Source organism: Parasteatoda tepidariorum, chromosome 5, assembly GCF_982258835.1.
Source record: "Parasteatoda tepidariorum strain Cologne lab strain chromosome 5, Ptep-v5.0, whole genome shotgun sequence".
NCBI lineage: Eukaryota > Metazoa > Arthropoda > Arachnida > Araneae > Theridiidae > Parasteatoda > Parasteatoda tepidariorum.
The window spans coordinates 20,770,091-20,792,758 of record NC_141759.1 but is presented as its reverse complement, the minus strand read 5'-3'; the positions used below and the strand labels follow the sequence as shown (position 1 = coordinate 20,792,758).

Here is a 22,668-nt window from a genome sequence, read left to right as displayed (position 1 = left end):
CTCTTGCATTTAACATTGGTGTAAGCAATCCATTTCTTGTCTCCAATGGTAATGCAATGTACTTAAAAAATATATTATTTTCTTGATGTTTGAGAATCAAATCACGTCAACACGATAACACAAATTTCTTATATAAGAAGAATCTATGTGGGATTAAACCTGGGCATTTCAAATGATAATGAACTGTTGAATTCCATAGATTTTTTCTCTCAGCAATCTTGCGTATTGTTTTTCTCCGGCAATCAATGTTTTTATGTGCATTAGCTTTAATTGCACTTCTGTAGTGCATTTTCAACATTAAAGTTTTGCAGTTTCAACATTAAAGTTGTTTGAAATTTTGCATCTTCTTTACATTGTATTATTTATTTCTTGATAGTAAAAAAAAGTAAAAAGTGCTGGAAATGCAGCTTTTCACTCCATATTTGAATGGGAATCAACTAACTATTGCATAAAATTAATTTACTAGTTAAAATAAATTAATAATTAACTTTTTCTCAAGCAAGTCATGCTATAACAGCTACTAAAATATAGAATGATTATACAGTCATTATATATTGCATTTATTAATACATACATATTATACATATGATTAAGTGTAAAGTTGGCTTTTAAAAAATACATTTAAGTCCCCTGTTGAGAAAAATGTAAAAATGAAATTGAAAAAATAAAATTCTGAACAACCAAATATTAATTTAGGAATTGTTTTCATACATCAGTTTATTGTTCTTAGTTTTCTTGCAGAATTCTCTTTCTGAAGGATTTTTGAAGACTGATCACTCATTACATCTAGATTTTGCTAAAATTTGAATAAATTTGAATTGTCAGTAAATTTAGGGTGATTACCTGTTTTTAAAAATTGGCAAGCTTGTGAATTGTTTTTCCTTCAATGATAGTGTACCGAAATAAAAGTGCCAATCATTTTACATGTTTGATGAAATAATTGCAAGTCTGCATGTGCGTTTACTGAGCTGGGTTTGGTGAGATTCTTGCATTCTCATGTGCAATTCTCATGTTCAATCTATTTTGCAAAATAGTCTCAGTTTCAGGCTTCTTATTCCACCCTCTGAAATCGAACCGAAAAATCTCTCAATGTTTTTTGGATGTCTAATATAATCTAGAAAAGAGTACTTTGTCAGAAATTAGTTATTTTATCATGATCATGCAGTTTTTGAAAAATTATTTTGCATTTTGTTAATGTATATAGTGCTTAAAAATATTTTTTGAGTGCTTAAAATATACTTAAACAGTGCTTTTTTGGAACATTTGGCTATGCGCCTTGTTATATGTATTATTGTCCTCAGTATTATTATATCTTCAATTTTCAATGATAGAAATCTAATTATTACTTTCAAAATCTTGCTGCTCAAATCAATGAGCTAAACATTATTTTAATAACAAAATTTGGGGAAATTCTTATATGAATACCTTGTGTTTTATATTTAATAATTGATAGGGTACTAAAAAATGTATTAAAAACAAAATTGGGGGAAATTTTGTTATCACTATCCAATGTATTAATATATCTTGAATTTTCAATAATAACGTAATTAATATTAAAATCTTACTTCTAAATATTAGGATATGTGCTCAGGTGGAGCAGATAGTTTTGGCATTGAACAAACAACTGGTGGAGAACCAGGATGTCATGAGTTTGATTCTGGCAGCTGATAAAACGATGGGCTTGCATTTGCATGTTAAATTTGTCGTAACTGAAAGTTCTCTTGTTGGTTTTGGTGTGGAAGTTTCGAGGAAGAGGTGTTATTCTTCCGCTGCCCAGATTGCTTGCCCAGTTCCAAAATTATTTTGCATTTATACCATAGTTTTTAGGAGATAGAGCAGTGGAAAACGAGGCTATGCGCTTCATGGTACACAGAGTATGAGTTTTTAGAAAATTGGGTGAATCCCCGTTTATTACAGTTAAGAATTAATAAATTTATGTATTATGGTAGCTTTAATATTTTATGGCTTTTAAATATTAATGTTCTATTTTCAAATTTAGTGTGAAAGCATTACTGGAATGGAGTATCAGGAAAGGAGAAACATACCGTTGGCAGTAAATATTTTTCTTATCAATTTATTTATTTTTATTTTAAAATCTTTCACTGAATAATTCCTTTTCTGAATAAATCTTTCACTGAATAACTTTATAATTCCTAGGTGTGTATTTTTGTCTGGCAATGGAGCTTTTTTTGTGAATTATGTTATAACAGCGAGTTTCATTGGAACAGCCCTGGACCTCATTCGATTCCCTGAGCTCTTTATGTATGCATTTTACATTTGTTTCTCACGTTCTCGGGCAGAACAAGCTGGTTTACGAAAAGCAAGTTATATTCTTACTATTTCTTACTTAAAATATCAAACAAACTAGATAAAAAATAAGAAGGAAATAATAAACAGTTGATTTGAAATATTTCTGATGAATTTTCATGTATAACTTTGGTTTAAATATGTAATGAGTGCAAGTCAAATACAACTAAAACCAAATTAATCACTATTTAGATTATTTTTTATCCTTCTGAAACCTGAGCTTTAGTTGTTATTATATTTGTTTATAAATTGCTTAACTGTAGAAAATAAGTCTCATAAAGTGAAGAAAAACTATTTTTTGTTTGAAATTTGTTTTAAAATAATTAAAAGAAAAAACTAAGAAAATTTTAACCTTACTTAAATTTAACATTTAATTAAAATTTAAATTTTAAATTAAAATTTTTTTCTTTATGACATTTTAAAACTTTGTAAATGTGTACAGAAAAAAAATTAAATAATTTTTTTTTCTCGTGTTATTTCTTAAAAACACCCATTCACTATAGGGGATATATAAACTAAGTAACTTCAAGTCCAATAATGTTGTTCAATAAAACAGAAACAAAAAAAACTATAAAATCTGTGGTCTAAGTGTTAATAAATGTGTGTTGAAAAGTTTTCCAACTTTGAAAAAGAAAAAAGATCTTATTACTAATTATTAAAGTGTATATTTATTTTGATTTTAGATGCTTTTGGCTTTTTCTCGTTTATTTTAAAAGTTGTATCTAAGATTGTTTTATATAAATATCTTATTTAATCATTATTTTTAGTTAAATATGAGAATAATTGATCATTATATAAGATCATTATGTAATTACTGCATTTATTAAATGTAACATTAGTGTAACTCATTTAAAAGAATGCTAGTTGCCCTTTTTTTATTTTTAATTAGTAATAATTTTACTTGTAAAAGTTTCAAATTTTAATATTTTTGATTATGTAATATGATATATTCTGTCATAAAACTGTCACATATTATAACTTCATAGGAAAATAGTTCTATATAAGTTAGATTTGTGAATTAATTATTTTTTCTTTTTGTTTATTAGGCCATATTGTGGGAGTTTGAGTTTGGAGTGCAGTATGCCTATTATCTTTTGATATTTTCAGTGGTAATCATTTACAGTGTTTTGTGCCCCCTTATAACACCATTCGGTAAGTGATATAAATTTCTTTAACTAATTGACATAATTTTGTTTATATTTGTTCACTTTTTCTTTATAAACAGGGTGAGTAGCGTTTTTAAAAGGTGCTCATTTTTGATTTATGTTTTTTAAAGGCCCTTAAAGGTGCTTTTTTATTAGAGGTTAGTAAAAAGTGCTTAATTTTCTATTTTTTAAAAAGAGATTTTTTCTTTGCTGTATTGTTTGTCATTCTAAATTACAAAAATGCACAATTTTTTCTGTTATATTTTTCAGAAATTAGTTATTTTATCATGATTATGTAAAGTTTTTGAAAATGTTTCTAAATTTTATTGATTTTATGTTTATAAATTAAGAACTTTAAACAATAATTTTATTTTAAATGGAAAAATTTTCACAAGAAATTTATTTTTTTTTTATATTTCTTTTTTGTTTCACTGTATTTTAATATTGATGTTGAAGCATTCTAACTGGATGCTTTGCAAGAAGATACTTTTGGATTAATTATCGTTGAAAAGAAGTTGTGTTCTGTAAAATGTAGAGCTTATTAGTTGGCAAATTTGACTGGTTCCATTTGAAAGTAATTTGCTTGAAATACAATTTTATTTAAAGCTTCTAATGTTTGTCCCCCCCCCCCAACTTTTTAAAAAAAATTATGAATCCGATATAAATTTTGAATTCCACAAATGCAGTGATAGTATTTCTTTTTTATTGTCAAATAAAACTAGAAAAGTTTTATAATCACAATATTAGACTATGTTGTAAATGTTTAAAACATTATTATAAAACAATGTAGTTAAATTTTTCTTAAACCCAATCCAGTTCTTGTAGTACTGGTGTTAAGAGATGACCATTAGCACCAGTACTACAAGAATCTGAAGTTATCAATTACTGAAGTTATCAAAATTGATTGTTCAAAATATGTAATTAAATATATCTCAAACAGTATCAAAAAACTTGTGTAATTACTAGAAACAATACTTAAACGTATAGTCAACACAATTTGTGATAGTTACTCAAATTTTTGTTATCTCAAAATTAACATTTAAAGAAATCTAGTTATAACCAACTTTTTTTTCAAACAATTTTTTTTAATTCCAGATTTATAATGGCATCAATTATTAGATGATTCAGTTTTTTACCATCATTATGTCAGCAAAAGTCTAAATGTTACAAATATTTTCTAGAACATACCTTTTTATTCTATAGCTATTATGATTATTCTTGTTCTTTTCAATATTTTCATCACCTACCTCTACTTTGTGGAGCTTTGCGTTATGAAAAGCTTCTAAATTTACATTTTCATCCATGTAAGATGTGGATTATTTGTAACACATAGAATTAAGCTGCCAAATTGTACCTATAATTGATTTTGGTATGAACGCTTAAAAATGTTTCTTCTGTGAAGACTGTAATATGATGAACGATGAGGGAAAGTTATGTTTTAGATAATGAAATAATTAAATTTATAGGAAGATGCCAATGAAAAACTTAAAAAAAAGTTAGCTGAGATTCTATATAAAATAAAATTCATGCTAGCCATGTGTGATTGTTATTTTATAATCACTGTTCAGAGGTTTCACCTAATATAAGGCATGTTTGCTTCAGTGGCGCAGTTGTTTAAGACATCACTTACACTATTGGTGGAGAACTGGAAATCATGAATTTAATCCTGGCGGCTAATAAAACAATAGGCATGTATACTCAAAGTGCACATTAAATATGTGAGATTGACCAACTCGGGTGCTTTGCATCCCATCTTATTGGGGTCAAGGTTATGCGGCATTCCTACCATGGCTGTTAAATAATGCCATGGTTTTGTAATATATTTGATTCCATAAATATTTAGCCATAGTGGTTTTTATTGATGAAAATGGTTATTAAGAGAGTTATAACAGTAAAACAAATCAAATTGAATCAATTACAAATCTCTCTTTCTCTCTCAGTCCTCTAGTTGGTTGTGGGATATTGAAGTTTGAAGAGAGGGGTACCATGACTGGCACTTTTCACATTATCTGGTGGTGGTCAAAATTATGTGGCATTCCTACCTTGGCCATTAAATCATGCAGTGGTTGTATAATATATTTGATTTTATATATCTAAAACTGTTTCTTAGAGGTTTCTGTTGATTAAGATATTCAATAAAAGAGGCTTAGCTATAAAACAAATCATATTGAATCAATTACAAATCTTTTTAAACTCTTTCATGTCCATCATTTTTTTTTTGTGTGTTGTGTGGTTATATAAAAATTATTAGCTGTTTGTTCATATAATATTAAATATGATAAATATTTGTTTTTATAGGTTTGGTGTATGTTTGTTTGAAACATTTTATTGATCGCTACAATATATTTTATGTGTATGGCCCATCTAAAATAAGTAGAAATATCCATGCAACAGCCATCAATTGTGTCGTAATGTCTATAATTCTGATGCAGATGTGTATTTTCTTCTTTCTTTACCTACGAAATGGTAATATATCACTTATTTTTTGCTTTACTATTTCATTTCGATTCCCTTTTCCCCCTTTTATCTTTCAACTGATATCAATTCTTTCTTTGTCATATTTAACTTAAGGGTTGCTTTTTTTTGGTAGTGTAATAGTGTAGAGTTCGATTGGAATGAATCTTAAATAAATCATAAACTTATATAATGGAAAAATCATAAAAGTTAAGTAGAATATCAGTAAAATTATTGAAACTAATACAATGTGGGAAAATGAAAATTATGACAACTTAGCGCAACAAATAAGTTTTCAAAATCTTACCGGATATATACTTTATTTCTTTGATTGATTATCAGAGCATGATTTATAGATAACACTGAAATATTTTTCATTTAATTATAAATGAGTAATTGAAATTTCAATGGCCATATTGCCAAACATAAATATTACTCATCTACCAACATAATGAATAAATCTAAACTGAAACTAAAAAAAAGGAAAGAAAATAATAAAAACAAAATATTTCTTGATTAACAGTACCACTGGCGCCTTCTGTTATTGAAATTATAAAAAGAGTCAAAACATCCTGCCACCCAAGGAGGTGGAAATGTTACTTTTTTATCAATGGACATACTTTACAGATAGGCCTGATGGTTTCTCCATGAGCTGTTCTTAATTTAACAACCCTAATAATACCATCGTTTCCAGGAAATACCTGCACAACTCGTGCAAGAGTCCACTTTAATGGAGGTGGGACATTGTCATTTTTGAGAAGAACTAAATCTCCAACATGAAACTCTGAGCCAGAAACAGTCCATTTAGACTTTGCTTGCAGAGTTTGGAGATAATCTTTACTCCATTTGATCCAAAATTGAGCACAAAGTTTTTGAATTAAAGACCATCTAGACTTGAGACACATGGATGGTGATGGGTCTCTCTCAGGCAATGAAAGAAGTGGAACACCCACAATAAAATGTCCAGGGGTAAGAGCCTCTAGATCACTTATTTCTGATGTTAATGGACATAACGGTCGTGAATTGAGGCAAGCCTCAATTTGACACAAGAGCGTAGCCAGTTCTTCGAAATTCAGTGTAGCTGAGCCGCATACCTTCAGCAGGTGTCTCTTGGTTGATTTAATATTAGACTCCCAGAGTCCGCCAAAATGAGGTGCTGCTGGAGGAATAAAGTGCCAAGAGATTTGAAGATTGCTGGAAAAATCTTGAACTGAATTGTCTCGAACAATTTTGAACAGGGACTTCAAATAGTTACTTTCTCCTTTAAAATTTGTGGCATTATCACTGTATACATCAGATGGCAATCCTCGTCTAGCAATAAATCGACGAAAGGATGCTAGGAAGGTTTCTGTTGACAAATCAGAGACAAGTTCCAAGTGGACAGCCTTCGTAGCAAAACAAATGAAAAGTGCAATGTACGACTTTAAGGTGACTTTAGATCTTGGTAAATTTGGTTTGATTGAAATTGGACCTGCAAAGTCCAACCCAACACGTTGGAAAGGTTTAGATGGAATAACTCGATCACGTTACAAATCGGCCATGAGCTGGCTTGAAGAAACAGCATTTACCTTTAAACAAGTTATACAGCCTCTGAGGATCTTTCTTACTGTGTTTCTCCCAGCTGGAAACCAAAATTTTTGCCGAATTAAAGATAAAACTACAGAAATGCCAGAATGTAACGAAAGCTTATGATAATATTCTATAATAAGATATGTATATGATATATGATATATTCTATAATGATGACTTTTCGGCAAAAGAAAAGGATGTTTAGCCGACAGTGACAGATTTGAATTTTTGAGTCTCCCACCAATTCTTAAGACCTTGTCAGAATCTAGAAAAGGTGAAAGGGTTATTATTTTAGAGTTTCTTGGAACACAGCCTTTATTTTTGATTGACTTAATTTCAGCACTGAATTCCACCCTTTGAATTTCTTTAATAATTGCGATAAGAGCATTATCCAGTTCACTAACTTGAAGGCAACCGTTTATCCGATTTTCCGAATTTCTCGAGTTGAACACGAATCTTTTACACCAAGCAATCACTCTTATTAATTTGCTGAATGATGAATATTTTTGAGTTAACTCTTGCATCGAATTACTTTCAACTGCTGAGGCATGTATTAAAGTGTCAGGGTTGGAAGTGTGAACAGAGTTTGGTTTAACCTCATCGGTGAATGCTGAATTTGCATTAGATAGCCACTCCGGGCCCTGCCACCAAAGTTCCAAGTCCTTAAGCTTCTTTGGAAAAATTCCTCGAGAGGCGCAGTCGGCAGGATTGGTAACTCCAGCCACATGGTTCCAGTCGCCAATATTAGTAAGTGATGTTATGGCTGCAACTCTATTTTTTACGAACTGATCCTTTAAAGAGTCTGATCGAATCCAACTCAGAACGATTTCTGAATCCGACCATAAGAACACTTGCTTCCAAATTTGATCTATCGAAATTTGAAGATTACCATACAATTTTGCTAGCAAATGAGCTGCAGTTCGAGGGGAGGTAATGATACTGTTTTCAAAGAGGCGACCCTGGTTTTTGCTGCCACTATGTTCACTGAAGCTCTATTTTCGTTATCCACTACTTTCAAATAAAAAACAGCTGAATATGCTTTGAGTGAGGCGTCGCAAAATCCGTGTAACTGGGCATCAATGATTAAATTATTTACAGACACCAGTCTTCTTTGAATTGCTATTTCATTTAAAGCCTGTTTTTCAGCCTGGAAGGTTTTCCAGACACATAAGAGCTCTTCGGTTAAAGGTTCGTCCCAAGTTAATTTATTTTTCCATAGGCTTTGCATCAAAATTTTTAAGATGATTGTGGCAGGTGAAAGAAAGCCCAGGGGATCAAAAATCCTAACTATGACAGAAAGCAGTTCTCCTTTTGAGGTAACTATCTCTGGAAATGAAATGTTCACCTGAAAAGTATCTTGCTGTGTATTCCAATACAGTCCTAAGACCTTCTGACATTGATTTTCTTCTATAGTAACATTGTGCTGCTGTGAAAGAGAGTCTTCGGAAAGATCTGATAGAACCTCTGAACAATTAGACGACCATTTTCTGAGATTGAAACCTCCTCGTTGCAAAAGTGATTTTAAGTTTGTAACTAGATTTTTGGCTTTGGGGATGGAATCTGTACCTGATAACAGATGATCAACATAAAATTCTTCCTTAAGAACTCTTAAAGCATCAGGAAAAGCTTTCTCTTCGTCCTTAGCGAGTTGTTGAAGTGTTTTTACAGCAAGATAGGAAGCACAGGCTGTTCCATAGGTGACAGTTAATAATCTGTATATCTGGATTTCTTCATCAGGTTTGAACCTCCAGAGTATTCGTTGGTAATCAGCATCCTCTTCATGAATACGAATTTGGCGAAACATTTTCTCGATGTCAGCAGTAAATGCAACTTTGAAAGTTCTAAATTTTAGTAATAGAGAAAATAGTTCGGGTTGCAAACGAGGACCTGCATGCAACGCATTGTTGAGAGAATTCCCTGAAGAATCCTTAGCTGACGCATCAAAGACCACTCTTAGTTTGGTTGTGTTGCTGTCTTCTTTATTATCGAAATGATGAGGTAGATAAAATGTTGATTCCTTAATCAGTTCGTAAGAAGGAACCCTTTCCTTATGACCTAGTTGAAGATATTCCGACATGAAAGTTGTGTACTGATGCTCAAGTTCATTATTCTTACTTAGTTTTCTTTCAATGTAGTTGAATCTTTTACTTGCTTGAGTAGCTGAGTCACTAAATTCTATAGAATGTTTGAAAGGTATTCTCATAATATAACGTCCAGATGGATCTCTAGCAACCGTTTTTTCGTAAAATGCTTCACAATCTGAATCATTCTTTGATTTCAGTTCAGCTTGAGGTAAAGATTCGAGCTCCCAGAATTTAGCCAATTGACAATCCAACGATGAGGTAAGATGACAGTTCACAAAGGAGTTTTCCTTATTGGGGTTTGAGAACACTCTTCCCGATAATAGCCAGCCTAGATGAGAATTGAGTGCAGCTGCAGTACCTTTCTTCCCTAAAATTGGTTCTCCAATTAGCAAGTCAGCGTATAAGTTGGCTCCTAACAGAATGTCTATTGGACCAGTTGCATGAAATGTTGGATCTGCAAGCAATAGACCATGCAGGTGTGGCCAGTTGCATGAAGAAAATGTGAAATTCGGTAAATCACTTGTTATGCAGTCTACAATCAAGGCTTTACAGCAAAAACTTTTCTCATTAAAATGTGGAGAAAAGACCAAAGATACTTCAGATAAAGAAGACTTTACTAGCGTATTATTAATTCCTGAAATTGAATGATTTGTAACAGTCTTTGATAATTGCAGTCTTTTAACACAGTTTTTGCTCACTAGAGATTTCTGACTGCCCTTGTCAATCAGCGCTCGGCAATTAACGAAATGTCCCTTAGCATTTTTAACCTTTATTAAAGCTGTTGATAATAAAGTATTACTATCTACACTATTAGAATTTAGACAAGTTGTGCTAAGTTGAATGTTTTCCCTCACTGTAGGAACATTTTCAGAATTGGCATTATCTAAATTTGAATTAGAATAGCAAACTGTATTGCTTACATTAGGTTCTTCAGAATTAGAATAAAATCTATGCAATGAAGTATGATGTTTTCTATGACATGCCTTACAGATGTTAGTAAAACGGCATTTATTTGCCATATGAAATTTTCTTAAACAATTTATACACAGCCTTTTAGATTTAATTACCTTCCACCTGTCATCAACAGACATCTTATTATACATGGGACAATTAACAATCGAATGATTTTCATTACAAATATTGCATAAATTTTCTGTTTTGTTTACTACCACATTATTTACAAAAGCCTTTTTAGGAAGAACCCTTGGCTTGCATTCTGTTTGATTTGAAATACTTTTTGCTTGTTGCTCAAGAAATTTAGCCAATTCTAAAAATGTTGGAATATCTTGATTAGTTAAAGATAATTCCCATCTTTGCCTTAGTGTATCATCTAGTTTTCCCAAAATAAAAAATATTAAAATAACATCTACCATAGGATTAACTTCTAACTTTAAAGTTGAAAGAATTCGAATAACTTCATTACGCGTATCTAAAATTTCAAATATCGAAACCGCAGAATTAGACTTAATTGTCTTTAGATTAAATAGTTTTGAAATTTGCGCGAAAGCTAATTCACGTTTATTATCATATCTCGCAACTAGAGTCTGCCAAGCGTGCTTATAATTTTCATCTGTGAGCGAAAATCCTGAAATAAGCTTGTGTGCAGTACCCTTTAAACTAGCAAACAAATATTGAAATTTTTGAAGTTCTGTTAATTCTGGATTTTTATCTATGGAACTCAAAAACAATTCTTTAAATGACATCCAATTAGTGAAATCTCCATAAAAACTCGGTAACTCGAATTTGGGCAACTTTAAACAAGATTCATTTAGTTTCGGTTTCGAATCATCTAGAGAAACGCCGCCATTATTAGTATTGTTTACTTTTGATTTCAATTCCGACATTTCCCGTGCAATATTAATTCGCAACGTATCAATATTAGATGCCAAATTATCAAATTCTTTCATATTGCTTGCCTCTTCCTCATTCTTGCAAGAAACGATAATTTCCGTATGAATCTCATTAAGCTCCACCCATATTTCATTCATTTGAGCCGAAAAAACATCTAATTCCGCTCTTTCTATTTCCCCAGACACAAATTTCGGTTTCAGAATATTATTTATATGCGTTACTTTACCTTTCAAAATACTACGTCTTTTCTTTAAAGTTTCCATTATAATTACAAAATACAAGATTTAAGATCAAAATATTTATCGACAGACCGAAAATAAGATCAAAAAAACAATGTTAACTAGAGCAATATAAAATACTTTTATCTAGCTCTCTTAATTGAAATCGAAACTAAATTATAAACAATAGCTCAGATTTTTCACTCCGGTCTCGAAGGACCAAAAAATGGAATGAATCTTAAATAAATCATAAACTTATGTAATGGAAAAATCATAAAAGTTAAGTAGAATATCAGTAAAATTATTGAAACTAATACAATGTGGGAAAATGAAAATTATGACAACTTAACACAACAAATAAGTTTTCAAAATCTTACCGGATATATACTTTATTTCTTTGATTGATTATCAGAGCATGATTTATAGATAACACTGAAATATTTTTTATTGAATTATAAATGAGTAATTGAAGTTTCAATGGCCATATTGCCAAACATAAATATTACTCATCTACCAACATAATGAATAAATCTAAACTGAAACTAAAAAAAAAGGAAAGAAAATAATAAAAACAAAATATTTCTTGATTAACAGTACCACTGGCGCCATCTGTTATTGAAATTATAAAAAGAGTCAAAACATCGTTCGATAATAAGTTATTTAACCTTAAAGGGTTTAAAAATTCATTGGCGGTTTTAGCTAAGTTATTTTTAGTATTTTGTTTAAAATTTTTAGTTCATATTTTTAAAAAATAGTAAATGTTATTAAAATTATTTATAAGCTATAATATGGGATTTTCTTTAATTGAAAACCTTTTTAAAACTTATTAAACATCGTCTCTCCATATTTCTATTATTAATAATAATACCATTATAATTCTAAATTGCATAAAATACAGTTTCTGGTATCTAATCCAAAATCTTTGTTCTTGAACATTTGAAAAAATTACAGCAGCACATTATTTGTAGATTGATGATTCAAAAACCGAAAAGAAGAAGAAGATTCAAAAACCAGATAATTAAAATAATAAATAAATAATTAAATGAACAATAAATGAAGGAACTAACTATCATAAAAGGACTGAGTTTCGTAAAATTTTATCTCTAAAATTTATCAGTCTATGCCTTGTTTTATTTTTTAAAAGTATAATTTTATTGAAAAACACTTTAATGTTTTAGCTTTTATAAAACATATTTGATCTATTCATCTTATTATCTATACACTACCAGACAATTAAACTTGTGTCAAGTCATTTGATTAAACTTTTTTAAACTTGTCAAAACTTACAGTATTTCAATATAATCTGAATTTATTCAAAAAATTTGTCAAAAATCACAAATTGGCTTTTTTGGGATAGGGTAAATTGGTAATTGCTTATTTATTTATTAAAAAAACCCATTAAAAACACTTTTTGAGAAAATTTTGCTTGCATTTTTTTTTTGTTTTTCGTACTTATGTAGTGTTGAACCTCGACTTCATTATGATTTAAATAAACATGTATCTATAATTTATTAATGTTTTTTTGCTGTTTAAAATTCTTTTTCTTCACTGTCTTTTTATCTATAGTTTATTGATATGGTATTCATAATTTTGTATTATCTTCTGTTTATAATATATAATTCTTTTATTGCAATTAATAGTGTAGCTTATAATTTTATGTTACATTTTGTTATTTTGAAGTTTTCTGTAATTAGCTATTCTTTCAGGCTTTCTAATTTTTTATTTATCTTTCAGTCAATTCTTTTAGTTACATATTTTTCCCTACCAATTTAAAAATTTATCTAATTTGCACCGAATGTTTTTATTCATAAATTTTTTCTTGCGCAAGTCATTTGTGTCTACTTACTAGCAATTCTTACAAAAATTAATCTCTGCTAAAAAATTTTATGAGTATTTGCTAATGCAGTAAGTCTAGTTTCTACTAATTTTGATTACTTTGTGACATGATGATTTTGATAACAATAAGAAAAATCGTAAAATTATATAAATGTAATAATTTTGTGATTTTACGTAATTCCAAACGTAATTTTATCCCCTGAGTCAACTCTAATTTTCTCGCTTTAATAACCTCATCACTGGAGACTCTGGTTCGGCGATTTTGATTTTTAGCCGGGATGACTATCCTTAAAACTGGACTTTTAGTGACTTTAAAAATTTTTTAAATCTCATGGTATTCTTAGGTTGGATTTGAACTGTCCTCGTCATTCACACCATTTTAATCCACTTTTACTATTTCAACACTATTTTGATGATTTTACTATTTGTAACTCGTTTAATTGTTTCCTTAATAGGCAATTTGTCCTATGATTAGTTTTTAAAATTTATGCCATTTGATTGCCTCAATATAAGGGTCTGTTGACCTGGAATGGCAATTTATATTTTAATTTGCTTCTAATATTGCTGGTGTTTTAAATTTAATTGTGCTTTTAATCCTTATTTTAGGGTCTGTTGACCTGGACTTTTCATGGCATACATGCCAGATATATTTGTCAAGTTTTCTTAAAGATTTAATATTCTGACTAATTGTAGATTACTAATTTTGTTCAAGAGTATTGTTCGCCCGCAAAGTTTACGGGCTGTTGCCATTTGACTTTTGTATCTTATGTATTTTATGCATTTTTTGTATTTTATGTTCTTTAATGTTTTTTTTTACTTGGTTTTTAATAAACATTTACCCGTATGCCCTCAGTAGGGGCAGGTTGGGGTAAATATTTTCATAAATTTAATAATTTGAAACTCACATACTAAGTTAAAAAATAACATAAAGAAAAACAATCATATATTTATGTACTGTAATATTCCTTAAATTTATAAGAATTATACATCATTTAGAAACATACATCATTCAGACAATACTTAATTGTCTGAAATGTTTCCTCAGAAGTTCATTTCTAAATTATTCACTTATCATAATGTTTTTTAAAGTCATCGGCTCGGTATTGTACTCAATGTTTCCACACTTTCATTGCATTTCAGCACTTGAATGAGGTGGATCAACATCTAGGAACTCTACATCTTCATTTGATGTTCATTGTCGGTAGTTTGATCATCCATCTTTTTCGCTATAACAATCTGGCAAACTTCTTATTCTGTTAATGTGAAGCTACGTCGATGTTTTTATAAATTTTCATCAAATTCTTGAACTCTTGAGTTGGCAAAACTGAAAGGTTGTTCTATAATCGATTATCCTTCTTTTTCGTTATAACAATCTGACAAACTTCTTACTCTGTTAATGTGGAAGCTACTTAGATGTTTTTATTAGTTTTCATCAAATTCTTGAACTCTTGAGTTGGCAAAACTGAAAGGTTGTTCTATAATCGATTATCCTTCTTTTTCGTTTTAACAATCTGGCAAACTTCTTATTTTGTTAATGTTGAGGTTACATAGATATTTTTATTAATTTCAATTAAAAACTCGAACTCTCAAGTTGTCAAATCTGAAGGCTGTTCTATAATTTCTTCTTCTTGGATACCTTTTTGTGCGAAATATTTTGTGAGCGAAGCAATTTCTGATGATTTTAGCAGAAACTAGATTCCATGAAAAGATGTGCACCGCATCAAGAGCCTAGTTTTCTGAGTCAAAGAAAAGCACATTTCATTAACAGACCTGTCCAACCTACAATTTAAGAAGGAGTGAAAAAATTTGAATTCTAGCATTAAAAAAAAGAAAAAGAATTCTGTGAAATCCAAAAATTAGCACAAGGAAAGAAAAGGTATTTTTTCTGAATTTACGCAATAAATATAAATAAAACAAGAATGAATAAAAAAAATTGAAAAAATAAATATAAATACTGATAACATTAAATGATGTAATGATCGCATAAAGCGATAATTTTAACATACAAATGTATAGAAGAAATCAGAGTCTGAGTGATATTGATAGCAATATAGCAAATGATAACATTAACTGCTATCACATTAAGCAGAGACTACTGTAATTCTATACTTATCTGTAAATTGTAATTGAATGTGTGGTTTAGCAAATATTGTTACCATCTTGCATAATCTTCTTGTTCTCTTACTACAGTTTGAATGCAATATTGAAAAAAACAAAAACCTATTTCACCTATTTGGACCTATATTTTGAATTTGTGCTGTAATATATGTTTCTGTTATTTTTGTATCTTAGGTTGTTTTTTGTCTTCTGTGTATCACTCTCATAATTTATTACTTCTTAAATATTTTGTAGGTTGGATGCAAATGTCCATAGTATCCTTAGGCATATGTTTGATGACAGCTATGATTTTTATTGGTCAAATCTTTTTTCAGTGGTTTCTCATACTCAGCCCAATTTCATACAAAGTAAGAGTTTTTTTTCTTCCTTTTTTAAACAAAAATTATTATATATAAGCAATGGTTTTTAGTTTTCTCTAAAATTGGAAAATGTGTGTCATAATTTAAAAAAATAACTTTTCTCCCACATAAATTTATTTTTTATAGTGTATTAAGAATAGTTTTGTAATATTTGAAGTTATTTCTATCTTGTAAAAATTTCAATGTCATAAACATTATAAATAACTTTTAAACTTAAAACGTCTTACAAATAAAAAGGAAATTTTTTCGCAAAATAATATTTTGCATGAGTAGAACAACTTACTTGTTTGTTGACCAATTTTCATTATATTTTCATACATTTTTATCATATTTTTTCTTTTTATATCTCAATATAGATTTTATTTTCAATCATAAATATTTTTTGCAATTTTATAAAAGCAATTGAAATCTTAATGTTTGCTTTTTAATTTTATTTTAAAAAAAAACTTAATTTTTAAAAAAAGAAATTTTTTTTAAAGACTTTTAAAAAATTAAAGAATTTTGCATCAAGATTTTTAATATTTTCTTTATTGTTTAAGTTTTTATAAGAAATTTATTGTGAAAGACTTTAGTCTTATGAAAATAAAAGAATCTGCATTGTGACTTGTATTTTTTAATAGTAAATATTTTTCCTTTTTTTGTTACAAATTTAAATGCTGACTTTAAACAAAAAAATGCTACCAGCTCACCTCGAAGACCTTAAATTATAGTTCAGTGTTATTTAATCATCATTTTACTGAGTAAAACTGGTTTTAAAAGTTAAGTATATAATAATTAATAAAATAGATAAATTGTAGTGCAAAAAATAAAGCATGAGTTAAAGTTCAACTACAAATTTTTTATTCCCTATTTATATCAAATGATTAAATTTTCACCTAGTAACCAAATTTTATTTAATGTTTTCTAATGTGAACATAATAAATCTTAATTTATAATTTTTTTTTCTTTGCTTTATTAAGAAAAGCATTAAGTAATTCATAATTTTATTTAACTTTATAACTAATCTTTTGTCTAACTAACCAACAACTTTCCTTTCATGTTTTCCAATGTAAAAAGATTAAGTATAAATTTTTAATTTTTTTCGTTACTTGATTGAGAAAAACATTAAGAAATTCATAATTTTATTTAACTGTACAGTGTATTACATTCAGTGAAGCAAACTTTAAGTTTATTGCATATTTAATTGATGCTTATTAAAATTTATTTGACTTAAACTCAATTTTTGTAGTAAAGTTTTAGTTAAAATTTATTTACCAAGTTATAATTTCTTTCAAAATTAAAAGTAACTGTAATATAAAACAAAAATTGAACATGGCTATGACTTGGAAACGCTTGAGAGTATGAGACAATACTCTCTAATTATTAAACAGTTTTCATTACCATTGTTATTCTTTTCTTACTTAATACTTTGTGTACTATTTTTTTTAATAAAAATGACTTTTATAAAAAGAATACTTTAATTAATCTAAAATTTGCTTGTTTATTAAATTATCCTCAAGCTAAAGAAACATTTAGATTTTAAAAAGTTGTTCTTTCTTTAATTAGAAGAAGTTGAATTATATATAAAAACATATTTTAACTAAATTTAAATATTTTGATTAAAAACAAAACCTTTTTTGTATGGTAAAAGTGATCAGCATCAAAGGGATTACTTAAACACTTCTATTTCTTAATTCTTTTGTAGGCATTCTCTTCTCAAAGTCGTAGAAATAGTTCAGAGCCCTCAAGATCCGATGAAATTTCACAGCAGGTACAAATAATTCCTGACTTCAAATTTGTTGTTGTATAAAATCAGGGTGCTTAGTGGTTTTAAAAAGTGTGCCTATTTTTGATTTACATTTTTTATTAGTCCTTAAAGATGCTTCTTTTATTCAGAATTTGTAAAAAGTGCTTAATTTTCCATCTTTTAAAAAGGGATTTTTTCTTTGCCGTGTCAATTGTCATTATAAATTACAAAAAAATGCATCATTTTCACAATTTTCTCTGTGATATTTATCTGAATCTACTTTTTTTTTTATCATGATTATACAAAGTTTTTGAGTTTTATTGATTTTATATTTATTAATTAAGAACTTTAAATGACAGAAAAAAATAATTTTTATTGATGCACAGATCCTAATTATGATTTTTTTTTTTTTTGTAAAGTGATTAAAAATATTTTTTGAGTGCTTGAAAAGTAATTAAAAGGTGATTATTTTTTGTTAAAAAATCTGGCTCTGCACCCTGAAAATAGTGAATATTAGTCATGGTTTGCAATACAGCTATTTTTACGCTATAAACAGTTTCCATTTACACTACCAAAATAAATACTTATTTCTTTTGGTGTTTGTATATGGTATGAAAATGCTGAATAGCTTCTAATTATATATATATATATCTTATTTATTATGTTCTCTTCTTTTACATTTATTGACTAAATAAATAATTTTGTCTAAAAGATTTATGAAAGAAGTGAGAGAAATAAAAGTGAAATGTAACAGTATCAAAATATCTTTAAAAAACAAAGTTTAAAATTATAATACCTATGATAAAAAATGCAAAATATCAAACATTTTTTTGATTTATTCAAAGAAACTGAAATAAAAATAATAATTTTGAATTAATTATTATTCTGATAAATGTAAAATTGACATGTTTTTAGTAGACAAGAAGGAAAAGATTTAGAATTATTTGATTATTTTGCACAAACCGCAAAGTTTATTATAATTTTTCATTATTGTTATTGCAATTTAGATACGATTAGTGGTTTAGGTACTCTTACTATTAAACCTTGAGGTTTGATCCCCAATGGTAGTTAGAAATTCACTCTGCTTTAGATTGATGGGTACCAGGTGGTCTGGGAAATAAGGATAGTTGGTGCCTAATTCTGACCATATTGTCATCATCCTGCAGTTGGTCAAGAAAATGTGAACCCTTAACCTCCATGACTCTCTTTGCACATAGCAGACTGTTGTGAAAGTGCTTTTTCTAGTTTTTGAATCATCAAAAATACATTCATTGCTTTATTAAAGAATTTATTAAATAATATTTTATGAAATATTAAAGAATTGATCTGATAACAAATATCAATTTTATTTGTCAGCAATTTGCTTAGAAGATACTGTCAGTGGGCAATGCTAATCACATTGCGACCCTTCCTGCCGTTGATCGCTAAAATGAGGTTCCTTAAAAAGTAATTTATGTTTTTAGTACATATATTTTGTTCGTGAATTTGATCCCAAGAAAATTTCTGTTTAGATCAGCTTTTACAGCCTTATCTGAAGAAAAAAAATTTGTTGGGATAACAGGGGTCAAGGAGAACAGGAAAAACTTGGAATTGTCAGAGAATTTTATTTTGCCCGTAAAAAGCAGAGATTAACACACATTGGAATTTATGTTCATATGATTTAAAATCACACATCATGATTCATGTTTAAGCGATTTAAGATAGCATTTTGTGTTTCATATTTTCACGATTTTAAAATCAAGATTCGTATTCATGTGATTTTAAATTCAAATATCAAGATTTATGTTCACTTGATTTTAATATCGAACATCGAGATTCGTATTAACCCGGATATAAATTCAAACATAAAAATTTGTATTGACGCTATTTTAAAATTAATATCGATATTCGTGTTTGCGTGGTTTGAAAATTGCACATTGAGATTCATATTCCCACAATTTAAGTAGATGAATAAAATATCGCATCGATACTTTAATTAAAACATAGATAACATTCTGTTTATAAATGATTCCTACATATACTTTTTCCTTTCTCAAATTTCGGGTATTTTTTTCAAATATTTAAGAAGTTTTTTTGCACGTAACATTTTTGGATTTCTATTTTCAGCTTGTTTTTTTTTAACTCTCATCCATGTGGTTGTGAATCAATACAGAGTTTCATAAATATTAAAAAAAATCCATGATTTTCCACCAAATATCACCAAAATGAGGTGGTGACAAAATGGTTGAAACTAGTTATAAGAATTAATCAATTGCGGAAAGATTTTTATTTGATATTTTGTGTTCGCTGATAGTTTTTTTAAATTTTATCTGAGTGTGTTGTTAACATCTATGCTATGTAATTTTTAGCCTTATCTACCTATGGTCCTTGAAGTGCTCAGCCTCTAAAGGAGATCTATTTCATATTTTGTGTTCGCAGATAGTTTTTCATTTTATCTAAGTGTGTTGTTAACATTTATGTTATGTAATTTTTAGCCTTATCTACCTATGGTCCTAAAGCGCTCAGCCTCTAAGGGCGAAATATTTACAACCATCATCCAAGACAGATCGTATGGAACTAATGAAGACAGCGTGCAGTCCACTCCTGATGGGGGAAGTCTTAATATTCCTGACACCACCGAATGTGATAATTTTGCATCAGAACACTATCAGAGATTCTGAGCATCACTTTACTTGTGAGAAATGACAGGGTAGTGTGTGCAATTTGAACTGTCGTTATTTACTTAAAATGCTATTTTTGGTGCAATACAATATTTAGAGTGTAATAAAAACAAATACTGATCTCTTTTTATATAATTTGCTTTGCATTTTCTATTTTCTTACGCCCCTAATCTTATTTATCAAGTTTTTAGCTCAAATCTGTTCAATATTTTTTTGGTAATCCTATTTAAAAAGTTTTTCGTGGGGAAGAGGAAAAAACTTCTTAGAAAAATTAATTAAAATTTCAGTATGTCGGAAAAAATTATTTTTTTAGAAATCTTAAATGTGCAAATATTGCAAATAAAAATTTGCAATAAAAACTGCTAAAAAGAAGCCGTGATGGCTTAGTGATTAAGACGCTGAACCGTCATCGTGAAAAAACTGGGGATCGATGTCCAGCAGTGGCTTGAAGCCTACATAGCTGGTTACAAAATTGTAGAGTCTTAACCGCCATAGGCTGTTGCGGGAGGGCCTTTCCTTCTAACTGCTCAAAAGGGGATTTTATTTTATTGCACAACTATCGTTGAGCTGGCGACCCGATTTTGGGTTTATGAGTACTGCTGTTCAACTTCTTAGCCTTGTAATTTGAATTAAATTCAGAAAACAAGGAAACTCCTGGATCAAGTATTGAGAGAAATTTTCCTTCGGGGTAGATTTTTTATGTAACTAACCTGCATTTGCATTACACCGACAGGTAAACCTTCCACAGTCAGCCTGATGGAAAGGGACTCTAACCCATTAGCCATCATCTACCACTGAGGATATTTGCGTCAGCACTGTGATCGGAGATTTTAGAAACCAAGCTAAAATCCATTAACTACTTAAAAATGATCAGAAATCCACTTGGAGTGATAATGGAATCAAGCCTCTCAAAAAGTAATTAATTTACTTAACAAATCAAACTCCCCATGGTGTAATAATATTGTATTCAAAATATCAGAACTTAAAAAATCATGTTGAAATTTGCAGAATTATTGCTGAAACAGTTATTGATAAATTATGCAGATTTTTTACTTTGTGTTGTCAAAAGGCCAAGTATAGTTTTTGTTTTCTAATAATTTTTCATATTTTGAACGAAAAACTGCCAGTCTAAGAAAACTTTTTTACATGGAAAAGGTGAAAAGCAAAATTTTTTAAAAGAATTAATTTAGTCTTGTAGTAATATGGGAAGAAATATATTCGTAGAAATATGGGATAAAATGGTAGCAAAAGTATACATTACATAAAAAGAAAAACTTTTTAAACAGGTTTTACTCTATTTCACTAAAATAATAGTTTCATATATAAAATCATTTATTATTACTGACTTTGCAGATTTTCTTAGAAATAGTTAATAAATAAGGTATAATATTGTAATTTGAGTTTAAAAATGTTTTGAATAGTTAACTGCTAAAGTACTTAGTAACGATTTTCTAAACACTTACTTTTATTTTTGCATCAACCCATGATATTCCTGCTTATGCTTTTATTTCATAAAAATGCTGTCAAAGTAATCATTTCAATTGTCATATTTATTTAGCTTCTTGTTGGACATTAGTCATTATTTTAAACATAAAACTTATTAGTTTTATTTGTGATTTCAAAAGTATTGTTTTACTGTTACTAAATAGAACTTTGTTTTACATCATTATTATTGTTATTACAATTAATTTCTAATTCTGTATGTAGAGATTTCTAGGAAGCTTATAACCTGATAAAAGCTATTGTGGTGATTGAACGAAGGCGTCAAATGTAATTTAGAATATATCAATTTACCTTTAAATAATCTCATTTTTTCTTCAATTGTTTTCATTACACAGAGAGTTTTGTCTTTCAAAGTATAGATAGTATTTTCTATGCATTTTTGTAAACATTTCATTCTTAAGTTAAAGTATTTGTTAAATATAACATATGATTATGTGAGACCATTTAAAAACTAAACTCAGTGGCACGACAGCTCATCGATGGCACATCTCAGTTTTTTTGCCGTTCGGCTCTGGGGTGCAGGAGCAGATGTTCCGATTGGGTGGTCAACCAAACGTGGAACCCCCAGTGCTTAGTCCTTAAGAATGCTTGGTACTCATTTCATCGACCCACTGAAGGGATGAAAGGCTGAGTCAACCTTGCCTGGCCCTCGGATCAAACCTAGGACCCATGGAATGAAAGCGCAAAGCCCTATTACTCAGCCACTGGGTGTCCATTGTGAGACCATTATGTACTTTTATTTTGCAAGTGTACTTTTTATTAGAATTTCTGAAAAACTGGACAAAAAATATAAGCTTTCACTTAACATTGGTTAGATGAAATTTAAGAAAATTAATTT

At 29.0% G+C, this 22,668-nt stretch overlaps 1 protein-coding gene across 3 annotated transcripts in view; it reads left to right on the top strand.

The window, feature by feature from the left end:
- Positions 1 to 22,446, top strand: part of LOC107452415 (mechanosensitive cation channel TMEM63B) — a 46,256-nt gene extending 23,810 nt beyond the window's left edge. For all 3 annotated transcript variants that reach the window (XM_016068888.5, XM_016068889.5, XM_043053447.3), the window contains exons 17-23: positions 2,000 to 2,053; positions 2,158 to 2,320; positions 3,354 to 3,459; positions 5,751 to 5,918; positions 15,817 to 15,929; positions 17,626 to 17,691; positions 20,142 to 22,446. In XM_016068888.5, the coding sequence (XP_015924374.3) occupies positions 2,000 to 2,053; positions 2,158 to 2,320; positions 3,354 to 3,459; positions 5,751 to 5,918; positions 15,817 to 15,929; positions 17,626 to 17,691; positions 20,142 to 20,327 (856 nt within the window). In that variant the 3' untranslated portion in view covers positions 20,328 to 22,446. The remainder of the gene's footprint in view (positions 1 to 1,999; positions 2,054 to 2,157; positions 2,321 to 3,353; positions 3,460 to 5,750; positions 5,919 to 15,816; positions 15,930 to 17,625; positions 17,692 to 20,141) is intronic.
- The last annotated feature ends 222 nt before the right edge of the window (positions 22,447 to 22,668 follow it).